The sequence below is a fragment of the Ips typographus genome, linkage group LG6, assembly GCF_016097725.1.
Source record: "Ips typographus isolate SLU linkage group LG6, UJ_Ityp_2.0, whole genome shotgun sequence".
NCBI lineage: Eukaryota > Metazoa > Arthropoda > Insecta > Coleoptera > Curculionidae > Ips > Ips typographus.
This window is the reverse complement of record NC_138427.1, coordinates 5,716,467-5,738,585: the sequence shown is the minus strand read 5'-3', so window position 1 is coordinate 5,738,585 and position 22,119 is coordinate 5,716,467. Positions and strand designations below refer to the sequence as shown.

The 22,119-nt window shown below is 34.4% G+C and overlaps 2 protein-coding genes across 2 annotated transcripts; both read right to left on the bottom strand.

Annotated features, from left to right (window-relative positions):
* Positions 1-15,934: 15,934 nt before the first annotated feature.
* LOC145730344 (myrosinase 1-like) lies at positions 15,935-18,120 on the bottom strand. Its single transcript, XM_081981517.1, has 10 exons — positions 17,962-18,120; positions 17,624-17,910; positions 17,308-17,566; positions 17,115-17,248; positions 16,960-17,054; positions 16,715-16,906; positions 16,547-16,657; positions 16,351-16,491; positions 16,184-16,290; positions 15,935-16,127 (listed from the first exon to the last, which is right to left on the bottom strand). Exons 1-10 carry the CDS (start codon positions 17,997-17,999, stop codon positions 15,995-15,997), a joined length of 1,497 nt encoding a protein of 498 aa, XP_081837643.1. The 5' UTR covers positions 18,000-18,120; the 3' UTR covers positions 15,935-15,994.
* Positions 18,121-19,164: 1,044 nt separating this feature from the next.
* LOC145730343 (myrosinase 1-like) lies at positions 19,165-21,753 on the bottom strand. The gene is made up of 10 exons (XM_081981515.1): positions 21,594-21,753; positions 21,253-21,539; positions 21,018-21,198; positions 20,754-20,965; positions 20,542-20,636; positions 20,302-20,487; positions 19,995-20,114; positions 19,801-19,941; positions 19,640-19,746; positions 19,165-19,588 (listed from the first exon to the last, which is right to left on the bottom strand). The coding sequence occupies exons 1-10, from the start codon at positions 21,632-21,634 to the stop codon at positions 19,456-19,458; spliced, it is 1,503 nt and encodes a 500-aa protein (XP_081837641.1). The 5' UTR covers positions 21,635-21,753; the 3' UTR covers positions 19,165-19,455.
* Between the last annotated feature and the right edge of the window lie 366 nt (positions 21,754-22,119).

The following is a 22,119-nucleotide window of genomic DNA, read 5'->3' as shown; positions in this document are numbered from 1 at the left end:
AACTAACAAAGATAACTTGCACAAGGAACATTAAACATAGAAAAAATTTTATTAAAAAAATATAAAAACAAATCGATGGTCCAATTTTTACTCTTTAAAAATAGCTGTCTTGTAGCAATTAGACCAACTTGTATCTATAGCAAATTACTTGTATACACGACGTAGCAATAGCGATTTGAATAAAAAAAATGTTTCTATTTTCACTACTATTTGCTATGTAAATGATGACTGGGTTTCGCATTTCTCCTTTCTACAAAACCAACACAATATTTTATGCTGATCAGATGTATTAACTAACAATCATTTTTACTGAGGTCTTCTAAATCAAAACTCTCCTAATCATAAATCATGTCATACACAACAATCATAATAAACGCCAAGAAAACCACATCCTTACAAATCTTCTAATTTGCATATTTATTATCGTAAAGAAGTCCGGAAACATCAAAGAGCTACTAATATTTCCAAACAAGGCATAAAACAAATTTTTACGATTTTTTTGTCGAAACTAATGCAAACGGGGCATAGTTCTTATAATAGCTAACAAAGAATCTACCAAAAAAATGTGTGACCCACAGGCATCAAATAGATCTAAAAGGCCGCGTTCAGAAAACGACGAATGCGTGTTTTGAAATCTATCGTGTCGAATAACTCTTTCTGTGAACTGTTTATGTTTTGCTCTTTGTGTTTTTAAGGGTCTCGCTTACGCAATGTCCAATTAATATAATGAGATTTTTAAAGTTGTAAACCAGTCAAAGTTGAAGACGGAACCGCATGTTTTCGGTTTAGTTAATATGCATCATGTGTGTGTGACGCCAGTTTTAGCTTTCTACTAACGGATCTCTGCACCGTTCGGTAATCAATCTGCTTGAAAAAATCTTTTTTCTCCAACAGTTTGACAAATATATCGAATTAACGCATACACTGGCTGCAAATTAAACAACAAAACGACAAAGTAAAAGGGTTACACACCCTCCTCGGACCAATCACGGCGCAGCACTCAAACATGGAAGTTGATTCATTCTCTTCAATCTGCTCTAAAGGGATACAAACGAGATGAGGTCATTTTGTTATGTGGGCGGTTGGGCGGATGGGGTTTGGTTTTTGGCGGTATGGGCGATATTTAGATTTAAGCGCACATTTGCCCAGTATTTAGATCCTCTTTGATATCGTTTAATCCTCTTTTATCAGGCTGCTAAGCCCATGCTGGCGGATTTTAATGACGGATCCTGTTTAGTTAATATATTATCTAAAAGCATTTTGAGTTTCAATGATTTTTTTTTCTATCCACTGCATTGTTAAAACAGACATACGCAATACATTACGCTTTCAAGTAAATTAAATGCAGTCCACTAAAGTCCAAATAAATAGAATTTCGAAACAGTAAATACGGTGCTTATTACAAGAGACTGCAAGCACGTTTATAAGAAAAGCTAACATATTCCAGACTGTGTAATCTATACGAAACACGCGACTGACTTTATGCAGTCGTAATTTAGTTAGCTTAAGTATTAGAATGGATGGTTTGTATTCGCGAGTTGCATTTGCACGACCCCAGGGTGGCAAAATCTGCTTTGTTTTATGGTAGTTTTGTAAAACATTAAGAAATAAAACGAACACAACTAATACTATAAGTCTTGCTTTTTCTCATAAACAAAAATGCGTAACAGAAGTACTTTTCTGAAACTGTTATCAGCAATATTGATCTGTTTCTAGGATTGTATAGTGATCTTGGAGTAGCTAAGTGGGCGTTAATGACAGTGTCAATGAATTTATGATGATTTTTGTTTAAGTACCTACAAGGAAAGATTTTGCAAATACATATTTGTTTTCTCTTGTATTAATGTTTTGCTTATCGGTTCAGCTGTTCGAGACTATTTATGAGCCTGTATTTCTGTTTGATTGCAAGCAGTGATGATTATTTGATTTTGTGATAAGTTACTTACACTTACAGCAGTACTTCTAGCAAATAAAGTACACTATGATTATTGAGCTCAATTCCTCTTTTTATAAAGCCTTCCAAAGCAAGCATATCTAGAAAATTGTTCTGGATTATAAGAAAATTCTGAACGAAAGAGGTGACATGTCTAAGGATATTTTCCCTAGAGAAACACTTCTTGAATCATTTTTACTAACAATATCTGGATTAAAGGTCAAAAAGCACTTTAAAATTGAAAATGTGTGGTACATAACTTTTTGATAATAGCACATTAGTCAATTTTAGACTGTGAGTAACTGTTCTCACGATTGCTTACTAGGAAAGTTTGTATTTTTGGTCAGTTGGTCTACAAGCATAAAAATTACAACATTTTTGACGTTTTGCTATATAATTTAAGTGTAGCATTCCTTTCTTCTGAATCCCTTACTTAATGTTCTATTATTGATAATGACAAACACTTTGTTATCATGCTCTACAGCAAATTACCAACTCTACATTAAAAAAATCATCATTATCATTATTATCAGAATTATTGTTTTTTTTTTGTGTGTTTGTGTAACTGTAATCGTTACGTTTGAACTGTCATTTCGATCCTCTTTAGGGCACTAAAAGTAAACATAGAATGTCACTTCAGATTATTGGAAAATATTAACATGCTCTGGAATTCGGCTTAAATGTAGTATTCCGGAACCAACGTGGTAAAACGCAATATAACGTTGAATTTAGAAGATTGGATAATGTGAAAATAAAGTGGCTTGAATCAACGTTCAATTAACCTGCAACAGTAACGTTGATTTTCAAATGTAATTCAACGTTTGCAAGTCGTACGTATTTAACGTTACCCAATAACCACAACTACTTCGTAGAAACGTCGTGTTATTATTAAAGATGATTTTGGTAGAATGGGAAACGTTAAAATTTAGTAACAATGTCACTTGAATCAATTTGCAACAGCAACGTTGATTTGCAAATGTTTTTTAACGTTTTCAAGAAAAGCTTACAACGTTTGTTCCACATCACTTTGAAAATATTATAAAACGTTTCTAAAAGATGATTAGCTACGTTGTTGTGAAAATGTAATAAAGAGTTGTAAAATTATATTCCTGTTTAAAAGTATCATACAAATTAACGTTAAATTTCACTTTAATATAAACGTGTTATGTGTAACGTAAACGGTACATGTGTAACTTTGATTAACAAACTGTTGAATTTAGTTTTTAACAAGTTATAAAATAAGGCATTCAACGTTAAATCAACTAAAAAAACCATAACCAAAAATCGACGAGAAACGTTAAAACAATAGTTAGAACGTTGTTTCAACGTATCATAAACGTGTGTGTGTGTGTTTTGAGTCTAACACATGTTAGAGATACAGCTTTTTGCACAACACATTTTATTACACACTGCATGCTACAATGAAATATCAATTTGCAGTATTTGAATGATTTTTATTTTCTGAAAAGAGTAATGTAACTTTTTTCTGAGTCGTCATGATTGCATACAATAAGTTCTGTAGAAACATTGATTTTACAATTTAGTACTATTACTAACAAAATATCATCTTTGCATATAATAAATATTAGAATATATTATATGCAAAAATAAGCTTTGACAAAGTTTGTTAACATTGATTAATAATAATTTTACTACACTTACAGAAAAGTATCTCGACAAGTACGATGAATAGCATACTACACACCAAGCTGGATAGAAGAACAAAGCAGTAGGTTACCTATCAGAATACTAAAATATGTAGCTATTACTAGTGTAAACAAACCATTAAAACTCAGGGAGAATGAAACAAAATAGGAAGTGATGTAAAACTAAAGAATTGCAGCTCTAATACTTTTAGTTTATTTTGAAGATCAACCGAAACAGAAGCAGATCTTAGCAGCAACTGTTGCAGTTAAACCTTTTGGTAAAATTCATCTTCTTGTGTGAGAGTTGAGAGCCTTTCTTGGGCTCTTCTCAGCAGTAAGTTTAAATCTAAGCCTGTCTAATCCCTTATGTTTTTCAGCCAAGAGCACTGTCTACATTCAGGATCACGTTTACCCTCAATCTTGCCCTCCATAACAAGTTGCAGTAATCTGTACTTTTTATGGGCTACAGAATGGTTCGGTCCTTGTTCGTTGTAAGTTCCTATGTATGGTCTATTGATTGGTAATGTATTTAAAACAATTAGGTTGATGATAGATCATGATCAAAGATGATGAAAAGAAGAAATGTCGGCTTTAAAAGTTGATGTAGAGAAGTGTCATTTGTTTGGTTCTATGTACAATAAATAAAATCAAAAAAAAAAAGAAAAACTTCCGAAGATCACAAAAATCCAAAAAAATTACATTTTTAAGGACAGTGTTTTATCCAGATTAAGTCTGAGTAAAAAATATACATCAATACAGTGTGTTTCTTTCTCAAACATTCTCTCTTGAAATTTAAGAACTCATACTATTTTCTTAAATATTGACGTAATTGGTAGATGTATTATTTTTTATTAAAACATTTATAGATACCATAATACTGTTACACATAAATGTAACGTGTATTTCTGAGTTAATCTCACTGTTTATTGTATTAAATATTTTCTTAATGGTTAAATCAAATTGTTCAGACTTTACCACTATGTGAACACAAAATTGTATATTATTTGGCAATTATGCAGGCAACAAGGACGTGGTTTATTATTCATGCTTACGATTTTATCGGAACAAAAGATCCACGCTACCCCTTAACGAAACTAAAAATTACGGTAATGTAACATCCCAAATTACTTCCGGCGGTTCTGGTTTTCCAACCTCATAAATACGGGGGTTAAGGAAGTCCCGTTAGCAGACGATACGATAATATTTTTAAAGTAACTAAATTCAGAATCATCAAAATTGAGTCATCTTTGAAATAAAAGCTAGTTTGTCAAACTTGATACAATGTTAAGTTATCTTTTTGCACTGGAATAACATTCAATAAATCCAGCTTTTGAAATATTGGAGTACAGTTCTGGAGTAGTCTAAATGCACAAAAAATACAATCGATTATTGAAGCCATATTCCCATGAAATGAGAACGGGATTTGCGAAAAAAGACAATGGAAATTTTCGGGTAAGTTGGCGTGATGCAACTCACGAAACCGATGTTTATCGGCGATATAATTGGGAATGGTTTTCTGAAATGATCAACTAGGCCACATCCCTTTATTTAACGATACAATCTTTGAACCTGTCTAATTAATGATGGCATCCACTGGATGTGAAAGAAACGCATTACGACTCGGTTTTTAACAATGAATAACGATTTGCTTTTTCGAAATGATTATTCTTGTTGGCCAAGGTCTATATCTCATTTGTTGATGCAGTTTATTAAGAAGGCATTTGTAAGTTTTTGCTACGTCATATTTTTCGATATCTGACCCATATAATGTAGTCAGGTTACATCCTGGCGTCCTTGGAACTTAAAAAAAAACCTCGTTCAAAGAGGTGCAGCTGATTAAACAAAGTGTCTAGATAGCAATTCCAGCTGGCTCAAAGGATTACCCAATATGTTCTCAAAACATTCTGAACTCCAGCAGTTTTCATGCACAAAGGTCGCAATAAAACTGGTTATTATTTTCAACAATCAAGCATAAACTTGTGTAAGGTTGCCTGTACGACGTACTTACACATATCGCACCCTTCTTTCATTCAGAATAAAAATCCAGGTGTTCTCAATGGACCATTGTTTCATTTAAGGCCGAGGTGAGTGATTTTTATTGACGACGATAAAGAAGTGCGTAGTGAATGTATTCGTAGTTTAATAGGTCAGCCCTAGGTTTCTTAGATGAAATAGGGTGTCCTTTGTATATAGTTTTTTGTACGAATGATCAAAATGAATTGAACAGTAATTAGTCTGCTGGTTGCAAGACTTTAATACGACAGTTGACGAAGAGCAAACAATATATCCTAATAAATACGAATCCGGACGCGACAATAACCATTACCCAAACCGAAACTGTGAATTATGAACCATAACAACTAACGGTTCATATTTGGATATTTGAATATTACATAAACACAGTTTGAAATCTGCCGTTTACAATATCCCATCCAATGACATGCTGTAATTAAATTAAACTCCAATACACAAAAAGCCCAATCAGCAATTAGGGACGAACAAGGGGTCTTAGGGTAATGTAAAACGATCTAAAAGGCATCGTCTAAACTGTCTTTGTAAGGGCTCCGTTTCCCCAAAGAGGAGCAAACAAGAAAAGGTGCAATAAGTTATGCGAAACAATTATAAGATAAAGGAACCCACTGTCTTAATCTATAGTGCAGACAAAAAGCTACACAATGCCGCACATTAGTCCCTATTTACGAGCGCCTCGACCGCTCCCTCTTAATAAATAGCTTAAACAAAGCGACTGCTACTTGAGTAAACATCTAAATCTGTATCTTGCTCTAAACTATGCTCAAATTTCTCTAAAAGACGTGATCTATAAACAACATTAAGACACGATGAATAAATTTCAACTAATACTATTAGGCAGTTGGAGTGAATTTTTTATTTTGGTATGTCAAAAAAACAATTTGTTTGGATGCCATCATTAAAGTTAGTAAGGGTTTGGTCATAAGTAAATTAAAATAAACTTATAATCACACTCAAGAAGAAAGAAAGCAGTGCAGTAGAATGTTCTCCATCAGGATTGGTGGTATTAGTGACATGTGTCGGATCACCTTGTGCTAAGGGAGTGCATGTGACGGTTATCCACAAAAAATCAATAATGCTTTCTGATACAATGGTCATGGATCACACGACAGTGAACAGAGCAGTTGTTAAAAGATAGGATTATACTAAACTGAGTTCACCTTAGTTTCTTTGCTTTTTTATCTATGTATAAGCGGGGGTCCTACAGCTTCTGCCGCATCCCTCATTTTGATCACCAAACTCTCTTATCTCTCCATAAATCCTCTTGGATTGTTCTATCCATGTAGTTGCTGGTCTTCTACGTTTTTTTTTGCTTCCTGAAATGTATTCTAGAGCTAGAGGTTTGGGCCACCTATTCTTGTTCCTGCCTTGTACTTGCCCATACCATATTAACTGTCGAGATTCTAAGAATTCTATTTGTTCCCCGCCCAATTTCATTAGTCGAATTGTGCTCTCTTTGATATGCGACAGGCTCTTTGTGTTTTATGTCACGTTCTGTAGATCCTTTGCTCGAGATTATGCTTCCCAGATATTTATATTCTCGCACTTTTTTTAATTTTTGCAACTCTAGATTCTGATCTTCGTCCCCATCTCCTACTGGCATATATCCGTTTTTGTCATGTTCATGCTCATACCCCATTTTTTCACATTTCATTTTGCATCTTCTTCGCAACCAGCCATTATTACCATTAATAAATTTAGTAAATATGTATATCAAAATCAAACAGCAAACACAACATAAGTTTGGTGATTATGGTTAAAGCGTTCCCCTATATTTTACTTGTCGGCATAACCTACATCTTCTCTTTTCAGGCTTCGCTATCAGCTGTATTTCCAATCCTTTTTAATAGGATCGAGCATGCCGTTTCAGTTACATTTTAGAATGGACTAGTCAATATTAATAGTAATTGCAATCCGTTTGTCGCTGTTTTCGTAGCAAATTATCTCATCCGATTGACCAAACGGATTGAATTCATTCGAGATAAAAAAAGTAATTAACATACAATGACACATCCCACTTGAGAGGTCACTCTTTCATATTCGTCAAGAGCATTGATTTATTTGATAACTATTGAGCAAGTAATTTACTACTGGACGTTTTAAATATTGCTTTATTAGCTTTGTGAATGGTCAAAGGCTTTCGATTGCGTGTTTTTCAAAAATTATAAGTTAAAATATAAAAAAATGTTTCCTAATAAAACCCAGTTATCCAGAGAACCCAGAGAACTAACTCTCTAATTACTTAATTACTGCAAGAACCAAAATATGAACTTCAGTTTGAAAACATTCAACTCTTCATTAATGGTAATAACAAATCATGTTAACTAACTGAACCTATTCAATTCAAAAGCAAAACATTTTTATTAAAGTAAAATTGAGGCAATTTTACTGTCTTTTCTTCTTTCAACTCTCCTGGCGACAATTTTGTTTCACGCTGAATTTAGCATAAGCCATCATGTAGTAGAACCAAGGGTGTCCTTTGACAGCCAAATGTTAACATTTTTTTGCTACCTCGTATTTTTTTCTCGAAAACAAATGATATGAAAACACTTCAGAAAATGTGCCTTAACGTCCTTCGAGGCAACCTTTTCCTTTAGATCCAGGGTTAAATTATTCCTTAAATTAGCTGTGGCAAATGAACATGTTTACCATCCTCGCCAAATAAATAGAGAGACGTTCATTTATTTCCCCAATTAATTAACTGGAACTCTATATCAACTTTAACTTCTTTGATGTCCGGAACACATGACAGAATAAATTTTAACCGGCGGGATAAAGGCTGTCCGGATTTCGAGAGGACCGGGTATTTAGTTTTATTGCTCCAGGAAACAGTCGACCTTTTTAAAATTTACCTCACCCTCGCATAAATCAACTTTAATTATACAAATTTAATAACTCTAAATATCATCGTTCGTACTCTGTTGTGAATATCAAGGCAGTAAAACCTCCCCTTTATCTATAAAGCGTTTAGTTAAACCTTTAGAATCAGGTAGGGGACGTTCCAAACTTTAAACTAATATTTACACGGTCCAAGTAAGAATTTCAAATTTAACTTATACCAAATATCGTATAAGAATATTTCTATTTTTGGTATTGAACTTATTTAATCCTGTGAGACTTTTTTCCCTATCAACCTGAACATGTCACGTTGTTTTTAGAGTAAGTATATGATCCTGTTTTCCATTCGAAGCATTATCCATAGAACTTGGCAAATACGGCCCTTTTATCCTGTTGGGTCCCATTGAAACGTTTTGCAGGCTTTTAAGGTCGGTAATCCCGCACTCCCGGTTTAATTTTGAATGTGGTTTACGTGCATGTTTATTGTCACATATAACATTTTATACTTCTTTAATAAAATTTGGGTCGCGTAAAAGGGGGGACCAGTATAGAATTCGACTGAAATACGGTTGAAAATTCACGAAAAACCCCTCGGGCACCCTGGCAGTATAATTTTCTAAATGGGGGTTGGGAATTTTATTTATTGTGGATTGAGGGTGGCCTCAAATGGCGTTGCTTGTGAAAACATGTGGGTTTGTTTAGCAGCAATTCAGGTCTTCAGTATTAATCTCAGGTTTGCATTTTAAAACATTTTTAAAGCAACTTTCAAAGCTAAACTGCAATATTTTTAGGGTCTAGTGGCGCTTAATAGTTTTGAGGATCAGGTGGATAAACTGAAGCAAGTGCTATTGAATCCCACTAACAGCGTTTACTACCGAAATAAACACTTTACGACCGACTGCTTGGTACGTTTTACTACATATAGGCCTGTCGCAGAATTCGCAATTAACCATCACCCCCACAATATATTTCCGCAATGTAACCCCGTTTATTTTGTGCGCAACCCATAAAAAGTGCATTTTCAAATTAATTTGCTTGTTATTCTGTTATGTAGGTTCATTTGTATAGCCTCTTTGAACCAGCTGCGTAATTAACGCAAAACGAATATAAAAACGCTTTTTTCTTTGAAGGATTTCAAAATAATTAAAGTGGTTAAATAAAGCAGAAATACGAAACGAAAAAAATAGTATATTATTCAATTAGCGGGTAATGATAGCTATTTCTAACAAATAAAGTTGGGGTATGCAAAATAGAGCCTAAATAACAGTAGGTTAATGATTTAATTTTACTGTTAGTAGATATTTCAGCTTTAGATTTTAAAAGCATAAATGCGCTTTTCTGAAGAATGTTTAAATTTATAGTTCAAATTAGCTTAAAAAACCAATCAGGGTCCTAATGAGTCTCTCTGCAGACTGGGTGACTAAACTCGACCCTAATGGTACTAAACGTGTTTTAGCTAAAGCTCAACTATAAACTTTTACTTATTTCACTTAAGAAGTTTTTATAAAAAATTTACTAAAAATATAATACTTAAAAAAAAATAAGTGATTTGAATAAAACACAATTTTTTTTTATATTCTAGTTATTTATTTATATTATTTAGTTGAAATATTGACTTTTCTACGTGTTGGTTTAAACAATTGAAATTGCGAATTATCAAGTTATAATAAATTTGGTACAAATAGGACTGAGTTTTAAAACATGTAAATTTAAGCATGGTGGAAAGCATCAACATATTTTCTGAACTGGTCAACATAATTAATTAAAGTAATAAGAAATGTAAACCAATATTGGAAAATTTAAGATCAGGAGGTTGAGAGGAATGTTTTTTTTTCTTTTACTCTATATGGACAAATTATTTTTCACAAAAACTGCTAGGCTTCTGAGTCAAAATAAGAAACTATCTATCTAAAAACTGAGACATACTTATCAATAAATTTTGTTAATCGACTTTCTCCATATATTTCCAAAAAAACAGACATAATTTGACATAAAAAAACAACGATTTCCGATTCAATTAAAAAATACTACGCACATTCACAAAGCAATAACAATATATTAAAGTAGGGGAGACAAAGAGAAACCAAACACTAGTTTTTGTTCTCAACAGTGTCAGCGGGTGCCCACTCCACCTACTTTGGACCACCTACTGCCCCATATTCACCCTTTGCTCCCTACTCCTTTGTTAGACTATCTGAGTGACATAGAGAAGCAAACCCTAAATCAAAAAAGTTGGGGTGAATTTTGTATTACTACTATAACCTGTTAGATTACTAGAACAACATATTTGATTGTGAATAGAGGCAATGCAACTCTAGAACAGTTTACAGTCGATTAATTTAAACCCTTCCAGTGGTCTCAAAAATCTCCCTTATATGGAACAATATCACCCAAAGCCCTACTGTGCTCGTCCTTTTATTCCTGTTTTTAATCTTGCCTCTTCAAATTGCTCTCCGCTGCTTTTATCCTCTTGAACATGCTGTCTGCTTTACTGATGGTAATCCTTCAGTGAAATACATTTTTGAAGGACGTACTTAGGACCTTAATATTTGCTGTTATTAGATGGATGGAGTAAATATTTGTTTAGTGCTAAAACCCGAAATTTGTCTAAAGTTCGTCTGCAATTAAGCAACTTTTTGAGGAGCACTCTACTAACTAACGTACGTTCAGCCGCCTAATTGGACATTCACTACATGTCTGTCATTTATCTTCATTCAAAAGGTGTTTTTGTATGATCCGAAATCTTAATAAACCTTCTTATTAGTTTTGAATTAAATTCGCCGAAAAACCGGTCCTCCTGAAAATGACGATTTGGCGATGATAATAAAGCGAAAGTCTATTAAAAAAGTAATTAAATACGAAACGGATTATTCGAAAAGGGGTTTGAGATTTTTTCAAATTTAATTTAAGATAGCCCAGTGGCGCAACACTAATGAAACTCATCAAGCTCTCACAAAATGTGAAGATTAATTTTTAGAGTAGTTTATGCAGAAAAAAACAAATCTTTTTTTAAACCTTTGACAATATTTAAATTAATTGACAAGGATGCTGAATAGCGTGTAAATCAGATGAATAATCAGAGACAACACTGAAAAAAATAATTACCTCAGCAGAGGAACAAAAATTACAAATGAAAGCAATTTCTAAATAATTTAGGGCAAAGGGCGAGCAATGTCGTTTAAATGTACCGGTAATTAAAAAACTTGGACTAATTGTTCGCATGATTAGATAGCCATAAATTTTAATTTTAACTTTAGCATCGCAGTAAAAAAACGTTGCGATGGCAGAAGATCGAAAGGGAAGGGTTAAATTAAAAAGGAAGGCACATTTCAAGGCGGTAACAAGATTTGACTTCCCTTAAGGGGGGAGTGCAGGGTGAATTATAAGGATTAATTTTTAAAATATTTTAGTGAATTTTTCAGTAAGTTTGTCAAGAGTTTTTTTCTTTTATCCTGTTAACGAAAGAATATTTAATTTACAGCCTACCCTAAATATACTCGTCTAGTTTGATGATTTTTATTAAGAAAATCTGAATTTAAACCAAATAATAAAACAGTACCTTTAGGGTTGGTACTTTCATGTGTACTGTGGTACTGCCAAATACCACGACTTGAGTTCACCAACCCATCAGGAATGGATTGTAAACACTTTTCTCATAAGTTGCTCTTGCTTGCTGTCGTAAGTGCTTAAAGGAAGGACAACCTATTTGAATTATATTGCTTTTGCGTGATATACATTCTGTCAAGTCAAAGTTGATTGTGTCAGTAAATTAGATTAGACGTATATTTGTTCATTTGCCTTTTCTGTAGTTATGAAAGGGTTTCCAGATATGACTTTTTTTTAACATTGCGTAGTTTTCATCTTTCCTTCCAGCATATTTGAAACAGATATTAAAAACTACAAAAACTTTTAAATGTAGTAATTCGAATTGACTAAATTAATTTGTGTGTTGATTGTATTATATTAAATATTTACTCAAACGTTTTCTTGTAACTATACTTGCCTAGTAAAATCTCCAATCTGCAATAAACATATGTCTCATTAATTAAATTCCAAATTTTTTCAAGTCAGAAGTATTTCTGTTGTGCAAAGCCATCACAACACTCCCGACTTGAGAAAAATCCTTTAATTTCACGGCCCATAAATTTACCAACATCTTCCCGAAATAAAAATATATGTGGGACTGTTTTAACATTGCATGTTACATCCTTGAAATGAAAAACATGTGGTTAGAAAAACATTAGCGGAAAAAAATGAGTTTCTTCTTAGTTTAATGGTTCTTTGTTTAGTCCTAATTTTAGTGGCCGACGAATTTTTATGAACCGATTAATATTAGGCAGTTTTTTCAATCAACACATGTTTCGTAAAGCTCTCAAGCTGGTGCGGAATATAGTTTTAAGGCTTTTGCTAATTATTAATATTATTGCCTGATGAAATTTGAATCAGCATAGTTTGTATTATTTTTGTATGGTTTAAAGTAGTATATTCAAACAGAGCTACGAAAGCTAATAGTTTATATTTTAAACACTGATATTGTCACGTTTAGGGGTGCGTAGTGAGGGATGGTAGAGAAACAACTCTGGTTACAGGTAAGCCTTATTTATTATAAATAATGTAAAATAAACACTTAAAGAGGGTTATTCTTACCCCCAGAAAAGAAGGGCCAACACGGCCGTAAATGTTGTAAATCGCATGTGAGTTCGGGGGAGACGAGTGGGGTTTTGGCCCTTCGGCTACACCGTAAAGGGGCACGCAAAGGTGTTCTTGTACGATGTGACCAAAAGACCAAGTGAACAACTGACAGGGTTAAGGGTTCTAACGGTCACTTCAAGTTGCGAGAGAACCCTTCTCTTATCAGCCTGGGATCCTAAGAAGGTAGCGAGCCGACCCACCACTTCAAGTTAGGGAATGTTGCTCGCCGACCAACCCGGAGACCAGTGATTTTAGATAGCCAGCCTTGCTGAATAAATACTCGTCGATTGACCCAGATTCCTACTAGACTTGCTGACATACGCGATTATTCGGTGTATAGTACGATAGTAAATGTTGGAATCTGCGACAGTGCACTGGGGGAGACCGGGGCCAGACTAGGTACCGGAACATGGTGTAACTTATGTTATTCGTGACATCTCCCCCTTCCAACAAGTGTTCGCCCCGAACACTAAAATTCTATATTACAAAATCAATTTCTCGTCTTTCCTTTTTCCATATGAATCTTAAAATTAACCGATGTTGCTTATTTGCTAGAGAGGGTATGGGAAAAACTTTATTCCAAAAATATAAACACTTTTCTCTTAAAACTACTTCTAGATTCCTAGATAATGTTTTCAGCCACAAAAAAAATTAATTCTTTCCTTGGGTCACCTTTCAACCTTGTGTTGCGTCTATCTTCTTGCTCTCCATTTTGGCCAAAATTTACGTCAACTGCACATTGTATTGTATACTCCTTTGGGCACCATCATCTAAGTGGAAACGCTTCACCTAGGCTTCATCTCGTAGTGCCGTCTCTTGGCACTGTATTCTCTAAGCGGCAAACTTCATCGCTTAGCTTCACTTCTTCCTACTGTGTCCTTTTGCGTGCTCCTTTAACACACCTATCATTGGACATGTATACTTCTTCTTAATTAACGTGAGCACATTTGGAGATGCTTCTTCAGCTCGACTTATTCAAGACTCTGGGTGCACACGGGTGTAAGTAGAACCGTCGTGGCGGGACCCATCTGAAGATGTCAGCTTCTCCAAGACTTGCTGCTTTACTTCCTTAAATGATATGGCAATGCGTTGATAGACGCAACAAGGTCGTCCGGTGGCCACTGAAATAAACAATATATATATATTTTTTAAATTAATAAACAAAGAATCCTATATCAAGTACTTGCACTTGACCTAGTTTTAAATAAACACACGATACTTGCACTATTTTGCTGTCTCAGCAAGGAACTGGCTTAGAAAATTGAGACAATGTTATTACTAAACTGCAACTATGCAAATTATATACTTATTTCTACTATACCCAATTACTCAGTTAAATTTTACCTTTACTAAATTAATATAAATTATACTTATTATTGTGCTCATCTGCACTGCCTAGACTCTGTTGCTTTAGGGCGTCCTCCAGGTCGCTCTTTACTTTACCCTACTCGATTCGGGCAAATGCGAGTCTGTAAACTGGTCCTTCAAAATCTTCAACATCTTCATTTTTTGGGAGGGTCGTAGCGTCAGGGGTAGAGCTGGGGTGTGACTACTGATATGAAGATCAGTAGTCCGAGATCAAACGAGGCGCCTCCACCATGTCACGTTTAGGGGTGCGTAGTGAGGGATGGTAGAGAAACAACTCTGGTTACAGGTAAGCCTTATTTATTATAAATAATGTAAAATAAACACTTAAAGAGGGTTATTCTTACCCCCAGAAAAGAAGGGCCAACACGGCCGTAAATGTTGTAAATCGCATGTGAGTTCGGGGGAGACGAGTGGGGTTTTGGCCCTTCGGCTACACCGTAAAGGGGCACGCAAAGGTGTTCTTGTACGATGTGACCAAAAGACCAAGTGAACAACTGACAGGGTTAAGGGTTCTAACGGTCACTTCAAGTTGCGAGAGAACCCTTCTCTTATCAGCCTGGGATCCTAAGAAGGTAGCGAGCCGACCCACCACTTCAAGTTAGGGAATGTTGCTCGCCGACCAACCCGGAGACCAGTGATTTTAGATAGCCAGCCTTGCTGAATAAATACTCGTCGATTGACCCAGATTCCTACTAGACTTGCTGACATACGCGATTATTCGGTGTATAGTACGATAGTAAATGTTGGAATCTGCGACAGTGCACTGGGGGAGACCGGGGCCAGACTAGGTACCGGAACATGGTGTAACTTATGTTATTCGTGACAATATTATACTTGGGATTTATTTAGATTTGTTAAACGTTTAATTTGGGATGAAAAAATCGTTCTTCTAAACTGTAAAATCATAATTTTCTTAAATTTGTAGATCGCAAGTAGCTTCACTAGGTGAAATTGTCATGGTATTCCATTTTTGACAAAATTATTCAAAATTTTCATGAAATATTTGTTTTTTAAGTTTTAAAGTTTTTGGCTTATTTCAAATGTGTAAATTGACATAAAAATGTCTTTCTATTTTTGTTTAACTAAATTATAACTGTATTTATGTCCACCAGGTGGTCATAAACCTTCATGGGCCATGAAGACTATAAATCCGTCATCTTTTCCAGGTTTAGAAGACAAAAAATCATCTTTTTCATCACATTCGTCTGCTACACTTCTTAAAATCATATAAATTGAGTCTAAGAATATTATTGATCCACTCTGTGCCTACTTACTTTAACAGTTTAAAAACCACATTTTCACAAAATCCTTAAGAAATCACAATTTTTCTCTTTTGTTTGCTGCCAGTTTTTTCTTCCCATCTTAACCGCACATATTACCAACATCTCCTTTATGTTTTTAAGGATTATATAAGCACATTAAAATGTTTTTTTAAATTTTTATATTAATTTAATAAAGTCAAACATTAAAATATTACAATCACAAATTACTCTTCGCAGTTTCCATCATCCAACAAACAACCTGTAGTTACAACTTGTCTGTAATAGGATGCAGAGTCTTTAGGAGTTCTGGGTCTCTCTGGGTCGTTAAAGTCCACGTGGTAAAGTCCAAGTTGGATTCTAAGAAAATCAAGTTATATTTAACTGGAAAGTTATTTAAACAAACGTAGTCTTACTTATAACCGTATTGCCATTCAAAATCGTCGGTAAGTGCCCAGGCCATGTATCCGGTTAGTTTAACTCCATCTTCGTACAAAGCATCTTGCAAGTTACTAAGGTATAGCTGTGGAGGAAAATTTTGGTTTACTTGACGTTTCGCTTAAGTTGCAAATACTACTCGTACCTTGTGGTAACGACCTCTGGTTTCTAGGTCGTGAATTACGGTACCATTGTCGTGGTATCCATTTTCGGTGACAATGATTTCGGGCTGGTTGTAAGTGTCACTGATCCATTTCACCAATTTTCTTGCACCCCAAGGTACAACCTATAAAGAATTCTTCTTTTATTAATATTGTTTTTCATAGTTTTTTTAAGTTAACCTTAAACCAGTCGGTTACAGTGGGTTCCCAATCATCTGGCTGATAAACGTTTACTCCAATATCTAAATCTCTGGTGGGACTGAGGTATTGAATTGATGGTTCTTCAATGGCCTAAAGTAAATATAACTTTGTAAATTAAACTCTCATGTAAAAAATTGTGCTACATACGTTGACTAGAGAAGAAGTGTAAATGTTGACGCACATAAAGTCCACTGTTCCCTTAATAATTTCTTTTTCTTCTTCGGTGAAGCTGGGAAGACGAGATTCGTTGAATCCTTCCAAGTAAGATCGAGCAGCAATTCTCTCCTTCATAATTTCTGGATAGTCACCGTAGACAATGGGATGGGCATACCAACCATACTAACCAATAAAAACAGGTTAAGGTAAATCATTAGTGAAGAAGTATTACTTACAGTGAAAAGCATTGTACGTTCAGCAGCTTCAATATCTTCAGTACTGTTAGAAGCAGGCTCATACCACTCGCTATCAACAACCATTGTAACCCTACCTGTAAGTAAGTCACATATACTTTATATGCTGCCAAACTATATTAAGAAGTATTACTAACCGTTTTGTCTTTCTTTGAACTCTTGTTCATATAGACGGTAAGCTTTTCCATGAGCGATAATCAAATTATGGGAGCAAATGTAGTCCTTAACACCAGGACTAACTACGTTAGGAGCAAGAGCACCAGTACCATATCTAAAAGCAAGAACTAGTTGATGCAATTGTAATAGATAGGTTGTGTGGGATTTCTTTACCCGTGTTCACAGGCCTGTTTAGGTTCATTGAAAGTAATCCACTCTTTAACATCATCACCAAAAGTTTCAAACAAAAATCTGGCATAATCGACAAACCATTCCTGAATATCAGGATTGATAAATCCTCCCAAGTCTTCCAAGTAAGTGGGCAAGTCCCAATGGTACATGGTAACCAAAGGTTCGATGTTGTTTGCCTTCAAGGCGCTGATCAATTTCTTGTAGTACTCCACACCCTTCTCGTTTGAAGAGTTCACCAAACCTTTATACAATTTAGGTTCAAGGGTTACACTTTTATATTTAACAAATCAAAACTAACCTGTGGGCAAAACTCTGGACCATGCAATAGAAAATCTGTAGGTATTGACACCCATACCAACCAGAAGTTCCACGTCTTCCTCCCATTTATTATAAGAATCACAAGCAACATCACCATTTTCGTAATTGTTCAACTCAGGATGTTCATGGGTGGATCTATCCCAAACATTCTCACCTTTGCCATCGGCATCCCAACCACCTTCAATTTGGTAAGCCGCAGACGCAGTTCCCCATTTAAAGTCACTGGGGAACTTCTTGTTGCTTACTACATAATCATCAGCTAAAACGCTGAAAACCTTGTTAGTTAAAAATTCAAAACTGTTTCAAGAGAGAAAATACCTGGAAATTGTTAAGGCACACAGCAGCAAGAGTTTCATGTTGATGTTTACTTGGACATCCACGAAACTGAGCAGTTCGATGCAGAGATACTGAATTTATAAGTATTTTTTTTATCTAGAAAGTGCTTGAAAATGTCACGTGAAGTGATGCAATAAGTGCTTTTTGTTTACATAAGACTAGTGTGCAATAACGTTAATATGAATAGGTTTTGGTTAAGAAATAGTTCAGTAAGTTTTAGTTTTTTATTTTGGTTCAACCATTTTAAAACTAATTTCAAATTTACTTAAGGAAAAACGTTATAACAAATGATATTCAGATCAAGTTTAAAAAAAATCTGTCAAACCTTGGTTCTCATCCTTTAAATATGGATGTTATTATACCAATGATTGAATTGTTATTATTGAGAAAAACTTATTAAGTATGGGCACGTAACGTCAAATCACGTTTAATAATTATTATTGTTTGCATTCTTTAGGAAATTTTAGTATTAATGCAAATAGGCGATAATGCGAATTTTATAAGTGCCTCAAATATTTGTTTAAAAAAATAAAGATTAATGTAAGTACTTCTGATTGACCTCAAATATTTTAAGTGCATTACTGATTGAACTCACATAATTCCGTGTGTAATGAATGAACTCTAATTTATTTACAATGTTTAAAATGTTTAAAAGTAATTAACATATTGTGCGGTTGAATTAAATTATTAAGTTATAATGTGCTTAAAGAGTTATCAAACAGTTTGAAAAACAACAACGTTCAAGTAAAATTTAAATAAACACTTTTGTTAACTGAAAGTCTACTTAACTTTAAACGCAACAGGTAAATAGTTCCATTAATCAAAAATATCACCTTTTGAGAGGTTAAAGTGGAATTTGAACTCATTCAAAAATTTACATGCGTTAGTTACATTAACATAACAAAAACCTCCTTGAAAAGATAAGATTACTAAAGTAGATAAAAAACTTGAAAAAGTATGTAAATAGTTAAAAAAAAATATTTTTTAAAATGTCCCAGATATTTGTATCCGGTAACAACTGGAAATTTACAATAGAATGGTATGGATTTTACATTTACTTTTTACTTAGTTTTTGAAGTGTCCAGTTTAACACAAGCAATACAGTTTGCAAACATTTAAAATTTTGAGATGTACACATCAGGGAGTATTATAAAAGGATTAGTGCTGTAAAGTGAAATAAAATACTTATTAAGTTCAAATATGAATTTATTATAAAACTGTTATGCACAAATTGCTGTCTGTCACCCAATATAACGACTGCCCGTACAGAGAGACTGAAGAATAGTGACCCTTGTCAAATTCAGAAAACATTTTTTTAGACCCTCATCATTTTGTAAATTGATGGAAATTAGAGCTCGTTAAGTATCATTTTCAGGACTTAATAAATATTACTAGTTAAATTATTAATTATGAGAATAAGGTCTGCAAGAAATTTGGTTTTAACCTTATTAAAAATGTCGTAAATAATTCACTACATTAATCAATACATTCAATATCCGTTAACAAACAATGGGTTGTAACCACGTGACGGTAATAGGCTGAAGATTCCTTAGGGACTCTCGTTCTGTTGGGGTCAGTAAAGTCAATTAGATAGAATCCCAGCCCAATCCTGGAATTACGAAATTAATTTTTGATTAAGAGTTTTTTTAGTGAAACTTACGTGTATCCAAATTGCCACTCATAATCGTTAGTCAATGACCAAGCCATGTAGCCTGTAACATTAACATTGTCTTCGTACATCGCATCAAGAGTGTTACTCAAGTAGAGCTGTAACTCTATGAGTGAAAATAAAATTGTTTTTTTCAATTAGTAAAACAAAACCTTGTGATAGCGCCCCCTGGTGTCCAAATCGTTAATTACTGTTCCGTTGTCCTGATACCCGTTTTCAGTGATAACAATTTCTGGTTGATTGTAAGTATCGCTGATCCATTTCAGCAGCTTTCTAGCACCCCATGGTACCACCTGAACCAAAGGTTTTTCTCAGTGAATGTAGGACAAGATTATTAGTGAAGTACCTTAAACCAAGCGGCAACATCGCTGGTCTCCCATTCGTCAGGTAGGTAGGTTTCAACACCACAATCCTTGTCTCTGGTAGGTTCCAGATGCACGATAGCTGGTTCCGAAGTTGCACGAACCTACGATGTTTTTTATTAAACCAACTAGGTCCAAATCAAGTGTAATGACAGTTAGGCCATCACAAATGGTGACTGTTACTTTTCAATGTTGCCATATCTTACAGAATTAAATGAAACCTGTGATGTAGGGAAAGACATACTAAGATGATGATGACATAACTACCAACAACATTAGCTTGTTCTATACCATTGCAGAAGTGTAGATATTAACAGTCATGTAGTCAGCAGTTCCTTTAATGTATTGTTGTTGCTCCTCTGTGAATTCTGGTAGTCGTGATTGGTTGAAACCTTCCAAAATTGAACGACTAGCAATTCTCTTCTTCATTACTTCCGGATAGTCACCATATACTATTGGATGGGCCAGCCAACCATACTAATTATTACGTCAATTAAAAATCTAATTATTTCTAGTGTATGTGAGGCTTACAGTAAAGAGTAGACGACGTTCTGCTGCTTCAACATCTTCGGTACTATTTGTGGCAGGTTCAAACCAGGTAGTGTCGATAACCATTGTAACTCTTCCTGAAACCCAATATTTTGTTCTGGAATTCTATTATTTTAAGAACAAATTGCCAAAGCCTATTTGTTCCTCAACAATGAAAAATCTAGCACTACTCTACACTTGGGTAAACTACATACCATTTTGTGTAGACTTGTATTCTTCTTCATACAACCTATACGCTTTGGCGTGAGCTAAAATCAAATTATGAGCACAAATATACTCGTTGATCCCGTTTTTTTCTTTCAAAGGAGCCAAATTGCCTACTCCATATCCTCCCAAACAGGTTTGTTTTGGTTCATTGAAAGTAACCCAGTCTTTTACATCCTCACCAAAAGTATCATACAGAAATCTTAAAAAATATATAGGTACACACACATTGGCCACTGGATATAAGTACCAACCTTGCATAATCTAGGAACCATTCTTGGATATCTTCACTCAAGAAACCTCCCAGATCCTCAAGAGGTTGAGGTAAATCCCAATGATACATAGTCACTAAAGGTTCAATATTTCTTTCTTTAAGTGCTTGAATTAAATTTTTGTAGTACGCTATTCCAGCTGAATTGGGTTCATTAGCAAAACCTTTAAAGACAACACAATGTACTGTATGATGTCCAAATCACTTTTGCATCTAACCTGTTGGTAAAACCCTGGACCATGCAATAGAAAACCTATAAGTGTTAACTCCCAAACCAGCCAGAAGTTCCACATCTTCCTCCCACTTATGATACGAATCAGCTGCTACATCTCCGTTTTCATTCGAAAATTTCTCTGGGTATTCATGTGTAGCTCTGTCCCATATATTCTCTCCTTTGCCATCTTCGTTCCATCCTCCTTCAATTTGGTAAGCAGCTGATGCAGTACCAAACTTGAAGGTTGAAGGAAACTTTCGATTGCTTACCACATAGTCATCTGCACCCAAGCTAACATCCCATCCCTATTAGAAGAAGCCAATATTCTGTTGCTAGGTTGCTTACCAAGTTGTTAGCAAACACAAAACTAAAAAGTACGTCAACATGTTCAAGTGAAGCGATTTAGTAAACAAGCCGGTTTTGTGATTTGCACTGAGAAGTTTATAAAGTAATTCAGATAAATTTTAATCAAATTTAAAGTGTTTATTACACACCTCCACTTAAGCAAACTTGTTTTATATTGATTTTGCTTACAATTTGAATTGTTTTGTTAAATGAAGAGTTTTTTCCATATCTCTACGATAACAGAATGAGTGTTGTATTGCTGTCTTTAAGTATATTGCTTTGTTAAAATGAAAAGCAGGACATTATTTTTTAAATATTAAAATGTGGCTTTATTTAATTGCTCTTAAAACGCTAATGTTGATTTTCTCAGGATCTTTCAAACACTTTTCCTGTTTTTCCTGTTTTCTGATCAATACGAGTTATGTATGAGTTAATAACTATTGGACTAGTGTGGTAAAATCGCTTCATACTTAACTCAATGTGAAGCTAAATCAGCTATGCTATGCTAGTGGTAGATGAAATACAT